This window comes from Furipterus horrens, unplaced genomic scaffold (assembly GCF_987537825.1).
Source record: "Furipterus horrens unplaced genomic scaffold, mFurHor1.1.pri manual_scaffold_4, whole genome shotgun sequence".
Lineage (NCBI taxonomy): Eukaryota > Metazoa > Chordata > Mammalia > Chiroptera > Furipteridae > Furipterus > Furipterus horrens.
Genome location: NW_028327174.1, coordinates 15,889,468 through 15,898,623, shown reverse-complemented (window position 1 = coordinate 15,898,623; position 9,156 = coordinate 15,889,468). Strand labels below are relative to the sequence as shown.

The window sequence follows — 9,156 nt, the reverse complement described above, 5'->3', positions numbered from 1 at the left end:
TACGGTCCAGAATCAGGGGAGAAGTAATTGGAATAAAAAAAGAGGACGCAAAAACTATGTTTCCAATGGGGCTGTGCAGGCCTGCAGGGCTGCAACTTATGTGGGGTGGGGATTTCATGGGGTTCTAATGCTTTTGGCCCATAGGATGCAAACTATTCCGCATCTCTTCAAAATAATAGCCCCTGGTGCCTACCGGCCATATCATGAAATAGAAATTACAAAGGCACTGTATCTTTTAAAAAAAATCCCCTTTTGTAGCACTTCCTTAAAAACAGCTATTTAATGCAACTTTGCCAGTGAGTTCTTGACAGTTCTGTCTTAACGACTCTGATATTAATGAAACATCTTTGTAAAGGGTTGAAGTGTCTTCCTGGTAAGTGTTCAGCTTATGCTTTTTGAAATACCTTGTAAAAATTGTTACTAGTGATCTCCTTTGGTCTAATGAGTGTTTTTCATTGACTGCCTGTCCTGATACAAGAAATATTAAGCAGTTGAGTGATCAATACGTTTTCAAATTTTTTCTTCCCTTTGAGTTTGCTACTTTTAAAGAGTTGTGATAGTTTTGTGGGGTATTTTAGTCAAAAGAGTAGCTTCACACTCGTATTTGCTTTGGTGCTTATGAGTGAAGGCGTATTTAATTAAAAGTGATTGACATGGCATTTTAAAAATACATTCTTCCTAGCTTTATTGAGGTATAACTGGCATATATTAGGAAATGATTACCCCAATAAAAGTTAACACATCCGTCACCTCACAGTTACCTTATTTTGGCTTTTCTTTTCATAGTCTCTTTTAACGGACATAATATAGTGATTTTAAAGAGCTGAATAGAATTTAGATGTTTGACAAAATGCAGTTTCATGGGAATGTATAATAATAGCGTTAGATCACGTCATCATTGGATTATGCAGTATTGAATATTAGAGTAAGCTCATTGTGCTTGCAAGCTAACCTAGGAACTTGTATAAACAATTGTTTGGTGTACTAAATGATAAACAATGTTATATCCACCACACGTTCTTTCGTGTTATATGGATTTATTTGTGTGTGTATGTGTCTAGAGTTTTATAGAAGTTAAGAGTTAAAAACACATTTCATATGGGTCCATGTGATAATCGTTTATTTAAAATAAAATCTAAATTATTTACAGGGATAAGAAAGTAGATAATAAAATTATAGACCAAGGTTCTTAACTCAGGATTTTAGAAAAATCCATGGGTGAGCCTCCAAGAGTGTATTTTATTTGTAATGTAAGACTACATTTCATGAGAGAAAAAGCATGACTCACCAAATTCTCTGAAAGCTGTACAACATCAGAAAATTTTTAAAAAATCACTGCTATAAACAAATAGCTATGCTAAGGTAAAAAGGATTTTGATTTTCAGAATTTTGAAATACTTTTAAAAGTTTTGAAATACTTAAATATATTCCTGAGTCATTTACATACCCTCTTATAAGTCAAGCATTTTAGGTAATTAACTCTAATTAGCTTTTTAAATTTAAGAAGTTTTGTAATGACAGAAAAGCAAAAAAACATTTGTAGAAAATTATGTAGAAATAAAATTTGTACTTATCAAATAGGATTCAGATAGTACTTTCGGTTTATATAAGATATTTTTAGAAAATATTTTGAGTAAGATCTTTTAATTCAGAAGCAAATTAAAGAGAACTGATTTTGTTTTTTAAATATTAATCTTTTTCAGAATTGTCAATTTATTAATGAAGTATGGTAAGTTGTTTAAAAATTTCCTTATTCGTCCTCTGTTTTGAAAATAAAATATATAGATCAGATTAATTACAGGATAAAATTGTTTGCAAACCAGTTCTATTTTAAGTCTTAGAGCTCTGGCTGGTGTGGCTCAGCAGATTGAGTGCAGCCTGTGAACTGTGAACTGAACGGTTGCTGGTTTGATTCCCAATCAGGGAACATGCCTGGGGGGGGCGGGGGGGGGGGAGAGGCAGCCAACTGATGTTTCTCTCATTCATCGGTTTCTCTCCCCCCTCTGAAAATAAATAGATAAAATCTTCAAAAAAATAAAATAAAAAGGCAAAAACAATCTTTAAAAAAGTCTTAGAGACATGCTTTTGAAATTAAGAGCATTTTGTTTTTTAAGTAACAATTCAGATTCTGTCTGATTGAAGATAATTCCTTGATCCCCCTTTCCAAATCAGTCTCCAGCTATAAAACTTCCTGCTAACATTTTACAAGAATGTTAAATACTACACTGTAGAATAAATACTGGTCTCTGAATACGATATTAGAGAGCCATAGATCTCGACCAGAATCAGTTTTGTCCCTGAGGGTATATTTGAATATATTTGAGACTTTGTTGTTGTTGTCACAATTGCTGGAGCACGGCTGTCATTTAGTGAGTGGTTAGAAGCCGGGGATGCTGCTAAACACCCTATGGTGCCCAGCACAGTCCCCCACAACAGACTTAACCAGTCTAAAATACCAATAGTGCCATGGCTGAGCAAGCCTTGTTGATATCAGACAAATTATTTTCAACTGGTCATTTTACAACTTCAGCGTTCTGCCATTGTTCTAACAGGCTTGTGTTGAACAAGATAAGCTGGGTCAAGCGTTTGAAGATGCTTTTGAGGTACTGAGGCAACATTCAGCTGGAGATCTTCAGTACTCCCCAGGTAAAATGTCAGTCCTTTCTTCTGCTGCTACATCAAATGACTTGTTGATAACATAAATAGGTACAATAATAATAATTTAATGATTAGAACAGAGAAGACTGTTTTACCCAATGCATCTAGAATTCTAACAAAGAAAAACTGTATCCAGGGTTACCTAAGCTAAGTAAGTCCAAAGTCTAACAAATGCAGAGAACAGAGAATGATATTCCACACAAGAATACTGAGACACATAATTATTTGCTATTAAGCATATCTGGTTGACATTTATTTAATAGATAATTTTTATTGTTCTGAAAGGGCTTTTCAATTATTCTAATTTATCTTAAAGATCTTCCACCCATCCACTTGGAAAAGTAAGTATCCCCCCCTACTGATTATCCTAGACTTTTTAGGAATAGGGTCTAGATGAGATGCAGATACTTTGACAATCAAATTTACATGGGTAACGCAGGAAGTTCCAAGATAAAAGAAATTGTGGGGTCTTGACATTCAAAGAGCATATACTCTTGTAGGAGAAATGGAATATGTTAGAGAGTATCTGTAATAATGCAATAAACACCATAGGAAAATGCAAAGTGATAAAAGAACATGGTGGGAGCAATCGCATATATCAGCATAAACACACACACATGACTATAAACTTTAACTTTGTCCATTTCTTTGTTTTTAAATTAGATTACAAAAACTACCTGACTTTCATCAACCACTGTTCCTATGCCAGAGGGAATCCCGGCTGCTACGGTGTGCTGCCTGCGGAGGAGCCTGTCTATAACTGGAGAACAGTGATAGTGAGTACACACACAGGCCAACTTCCTGTTGGCACCGGCCTTGCACTTGGCACTGGCGTATGCTAGCTGAAACCCAGCTTAGAGACAGCGCTGGGTGGGAAAGTATTCACTCATGGCCACCATCCGTGATGTGAATTTGACAGTCAATGTGGCTGATGATTAGCAATGCCGTGAAGTAGGAAATTTCCCTTTGTCATTGCTCTTCCCACAGCTGCAGACTGGTTTGAATAACTACTATAAAGAGGAGTCTTTTTTTTTTTTTTATTTGGCCCTGCATCATCCCACAAACCAAAAGGTTGTCGATTCAATTCCCTATCAGGGCACATGCCTGGGTGGCGGGATCAGCCCAGATGGGAGGTGTAGGAGAGACAACCAAATGATGTTTTTCTCTCTCTTTCTCCCTCCCTCCCTATCTCTCTAAAAATAAATAAATGAAGTCTTTTTTTTTTTTTTTTTAAGAGGAGGCTTTTTGTTAAAGTTCTAACATCACTGCTTCTCTTTAGCCCATCTGGAAATTTGCAAAAAACAGTTATGATAGTTCCCTAAAAGCTAGAGGGCAAAGGCCAAACATCGTTTTAGTAGCCTCCTGCAAAAGGAAATGTCCCCACCGTCTCCCTCTCCATTCATGTATTCTTTTACATTGTTTTCTTTAAAAAAGGGGGGGGGATTTTATTTATTTATTGTTAGCGGGTTAAGGGAGAGAGAAAGAGAGAGAGAAACATCAATGTGTGGTTGCTTCTTGCACGCACCCAACTGGGGACCCAGCCGGTCACCCAGGCATGTGCTCTGAATGGGAATCGAACTGGTGACCCTTTGGTTCGCAGGCTGGCCCACAATCCACTGAGCCACACCAGCCAGGGCTATTGTTTTCTTAATGTATCCATTTCATTAAAGCAGCCTTAATGTGGTGGGGTATAAATAGGAAATGATTTTTTTCCCCCTCTTTGGTCATTACTTGCAACCATGCTATGTAAAAAGTCCTTTTTCTGACCCTGTAAATTGTTCTGTCACAGCTCTTCTGCTTCCATTTAGGGCTGCCAGGTAAAATACAGGATGCACGATATTCCTATTTGCTAAATCTGGCACCCCTGCTTCCACTTAATTCCCACGCCCTGGCGTAGGTACACCACACTGCCTCTTTTGGTTCGGAAATCCTTGCCTGTTGGGCAGCCCTCTTGTAAGTGGTGTGGTAAGATGGCTGAAGTCCAGCCCCTTCCACGGTGTGTAACTAACCCACGGAGACCCACACAGCCTTAGGGTCCTTTGTAACGGTAGAAGCTCAGGCTGCTCGCTGCTGCCCCGTCTCTTGTCTCGGCTCTCCTTTAGCTGCCATCTTTCTCCTCTTGCCTGGATGAGCATCCAAAGCAGAATGGAAGCCTATCTTATCTTCCCTTTTTGCTGATACTTCGATTTCTATTAATGATTCTTTCGGATCTTTTTTTTTTCCTCATTGGGTATATTTAGGGGGAAGGAGGGAAGCCATTCTCTGTCCTTTCTCATAGCGGGAGGAAAATACGGAACTCCTCACAAACCCAAACATTACCCTTCATCCTTCAGTACTCTACATATACGCTAGTTCTGTCCTGGGAGATACCTGGCTGCAGTCGACGGTAGTGCTTTTTAGAATCTGGGAGATGTTTAGCACTCTTTTTGCTCCCAGCTTTTGACTTTTGCCACTAACTGGGGGGCACATGGAAAGTCCCGCTTAACACCCTGCTGCATTGCTTGTATAGAACAGTGCTGCGGACCTCTATTTTGAAGGAAATATTCATCAATCTCTGCAGAACATCCCTGAAAACCAGCTGGTACAACCTCCTGTTCTCCAGCAAAGGGCAGGAAAAGGTACGTGGACCCATCACTCCTTGTGTTGATAAAAGAAGCAGGCCTCCCTCCAAGCAGCTTTAAAAGGATTTCATATATGTTTGGAATTCCATCTGCAAAATATTTTCTAATACTTCATAGAGATATTGTGAAGCTGCAAAGTATCAACTTAGCTCAAATAAGTGAATAATGTGTATATATTACATTTTAGGTGTAGAAGGAGGAACTTTTTCACAAGTTCTAACAATCTTATTCCAATTGTGAAACCCTTGGGATAGAAATCATCTTCTTAATTTTGTTTCCTGCAAAAAAAGAGTTCCATAATAATTCGATGTTTTATAAATTTGAAATCCTGCTTTTATAAATCGAGATGATGATGATCTTACCTAGCATAAGGGCAAAAGTAGCCTCTGATGACTAAGATATGAGCACCACATATTCACACACACTATTGAAGGGATTGTAAGTTATTCCAAAGTTTTATAAGGCAATTTGACAACACTTACCAAAATTCTATCAAAATTTTAAGTGTTCGTATCTTTCGACTTTTAGGGACTATGTAACTCAGTGGTTGATTGTGAGCTCTGGGTTAATGTGTGAACCTGGCAAATCACTTAACTTTCTGTACCGCAGGCTCCTTGTTCAAAAAACAAATAATATTAATTGTACAGATATTGTAAGATTGCTATAAAAATTAAATGAGAAAACCCATGTAAAGCACTATGCTCATAGCCTGGCACTGTGGATTATTTCTCAAGATAACATAGATTTGTGTGTATGCATATAGACATGTATACACATTTTGTGGTGAGTGTGAAAGTAAAAAAAAATGACAACTCACTACCATATTTGCCCCTGTATATAAGATGCATCTCAATTTTATAGTGCAATTTCTAAAATGATACTTGATCATAGTTAGAATTATTTTGTGCATATTTTTATGAAAACTAGTTTTGTCCCTAGAAAACTAGTATACTGGATCCTAGAATTATAAAATTCTAAATATGCAGTGATATTCTAATTCAGTGGAGAATAATGTACAAAAATGACAGAAAAAATAAATTTGTATCATGAAATATTACTATTAAATATTGAACTGTGGTAGTAATTTAATACAAGGAGAATTACACTTCTACCTCTGTTTAGCTTGTCACCCATTTTTTTTTAATAACTCACTCACTCCAGGGTGTGAAGACTTTTCCTTTTCATTGATGTTTTTTCTCGTGGAGCTTTGCTGTTAGGAGACATATCATTCACAATTTCCTTTTTAGAGCTTTATCTTTGACCTGAAATAGGGATACATTTGAAAGAGAATAAAATAATAATTTGGGAATTCATTATTGGAAGAAAAAGTACATGCACAAAATAGAACATATATAGCTATTAAAAGACATGAAGACATACCTTATATATTGATTAGGAAAGAATTCTGAAATACATTTACTTTTTTGTTTTAATCTTTTTTAATTCCATAATTCAGAAGTAATAACACTCATTTTTTTCAAAAAACTGGAAGTGTTCCTTCTCTTGTCCCATCAATGCCCAAGAGGTAAATATTGTCAATAGTTTGGTTATTTCTGCTACCTATAATTAATCTCTATTGTCCTATGACTTAATTTATGATACATCATTTAATTTAAAAAGTTCAAAAGCGTATACCATTTGTAATTTTTAAAGGATATGCATATGTTTGTATGTGCGAAAAATAAGAACAACACTTTCTAGAACTATGTAGGTTAGACTGGAACTTTTATTTTCTCTTTATGCTTCCGTTTTAATCATTTGCCATGAACATATAATGCTTTTATTTTTTTAAATTAAAAATGTAAACAGTTTTTTTTAAAAGATGAGGATACATTATAATTGACTTGACCACTGATGAGAGGCAGAGAGTTTTTTTGAGGTTGTGACTTTAATTCATGATGTGTTTTTGGTAAGTCCCTTTCATTTCTCAATTCATAAACTCAAGATAATTTAACGCAAAAGATAATCTTTGTAAAAACCTTTGAGGTTTTTGGATGAGTAATGACTGATGCAAGAGTATTACTCCCCCGAGGCTATTTAAAGCAGTTTGGGAATCCACTATGCAACTTTCTCAAGGGGAAAATGGAATTTGGCCATGAATTTTTTTAGCTCCTGACAGATCTGGTGAGGCATGGTATTTACAGGCCAATTCAGAAGTCACAACATGGGCTGTCACCTTTGTTCTGTGTTTGGCTAAAGAAATCAAATAAAAAACCACAACAAATCTTCCAAAGTCCCCTGCCTAGTTATTCTGAAATATATAAAGGGTCGTGTTCTTAATGAGATAAAAACTCTGGCAGTAGCATTTTATGTAACAGCAATGAAAAATATCACAAGGTCCATTGTCATCGTCATTGCTCATAAACAATGTCAAAATGTTATGAAGACATTTTGGCACTTTCCACTCTGTTTTATTCTATACTTCATTTATAAAGAAATAATGCAGACCCAGAGTTCACATTTTTACCTAAGTCTTTGTTACTGGTTTCATTTAGATTTGCATAGTGTTTTGCATTTTACAAAACAGATTCATACTTCTTACTTCACTTGACTTAATTCATTTGAATAAACACCTTCAAAAAGACTTGCTTTCTGAAAATGGCTTTTTAGGGTTCTCTTTAAAACCACTAAACTTCGCCATCCATTTTGCTCAATTTTGCTGGTCTGTAGAAAGTTTAACATATGACATAAAACTACTAGTTAAGATTTAACTGTAAAGAAAGACCACATGACAAATGGGAGACTCAAATAAGGCTCCTGGCTTCCCTTTTCCATTGAAGGACTGTATAAAATTCTTGACAACTTCTCCGACAAAGAAAGGTCCAGCTGAAACTTCAATAGGTCAAATGGACCCCTGACTTTCAAGTCCCATAAAATGACATAAATACACATCTAACGGGGTGAGTAGCAGGAAATCCAGTCCCAGTGCAGCTTTTCACACTGTAGTCCCTCAGACCTTTCCCGAGGATGTGCCCTGTTGCAGCAATGAGTGGAGTATGATCGTGTTTTTCTTCTGTTTTTTTTTTTTTTTTTTTTTTTTTTTTTAGGCAGGAAGAAGCTCCGGCTGTTTGAATACCTTCATGAATCGCTGTGTAATCCCGAAATGGCATCTTGTATTCAGTGGATAGATAAAACCAAAGGCATCTTTCAGTTTGTATCAAAAAACAAAGAGAAACTTGCCCAACTTTGGGGGAAAAGAAAAGGCAACCGGAAGGTCATGACTTACCAGAAAATGGCCAGAGCGCTGAGAAATTATGGAAGAACTGGGGAAATCACCAAAATCCGGAGAAAACTAACTTACCAATTCAATGAGGCCATTCTCCAAAGACTGACTCCACCTTATCTCTTGGAAAAAGAGATCTTCTATTCACAGTATGTCCAACCTGATCAAGGATATCTAAGTTTCAGTAACTGGAATGCAAATTGTAATTATACATATGCCAGTTACCATGAGCTAAGTTACCCTAATTGCTAAGTATAGTCTTACATGTTATGATTTTTTGACATCAGAAATTCCTGAACGCACAATACAATATACAGATGATGTATTGTAGAATTACACACCTGAAACTTATATAATTTTATTAATCAATGTCACTTGAATAAATGTAATAAAAATTTAATTAAATTAAAATGAAATCCCTACAAATTTCAGAGTTTTTCTCTTGAAGCAAATGCTGAAAAGAAAAATCTTTATTTTTGTTATTTTTATTAAATAGCATATAATCTATAGTAACTTGGTGAGATCTTCTGCCAGTAAACAATGTTAAAATGATCAAGTCCCATTTGAATGCATAGACTAAATGTCCTTTCTCTTACAATTGTCTATGTAATCCTTTCTTCTAGATTAACAATGCCAGTAGAGAGGATTTGGTTT

General features: G+C 36.0%; 1 protein-coding gene across 1 annotated transcript; it reads left to right on the top strand.

Moving 5' to 3' along the window:
* The first annotated feature begins 306 nt into the window (after positions 1-306).
* SPIC (Spi-C transcription factor) lies at positions 307-8,918 on the top strand. Its single transcript, XM_090275355.1, has 6 exons — positions 307-373; positions 1,704-1,729; positions 2,553-2,646; positions 3,322-3,434; positions 5,168-5,276; positions 8,327-8,918. Exons 2-6 carry the CDS (start codon positions 1,727-1,729, stop codon positions 8,752-8,754), a joined length of 747 nt encoding a protein of 248 aa, XP_090131481.1. The 5' UTR covers positions 307-373; positions 1,704-1,726; the 3' UTR covers positions 8,755-8,918.
* The last annotated feature ends 238 nt before the right edge of the window (positions 8,919-9,156 follow it).

Bases quoted from the DNA above. Each gene is read 5' to 3' on its own strand.
- SPIC (XM_090275355.1), top strand. The intron at 2,647-3,321 runs GTAAAATGTCAG...TTTTTAAATTAG, and splicing joins AGATCTTCAGTACTCCCCAG to ATTACAAAAACTACCTGACT. The intron at 3,435-5,167 runs GTGAGTACACAC...TTGCTTGTATAG, and splicing joins ATAACTGGAGAACAGTGATA to AACAGTGCTGCGGACCTCTA.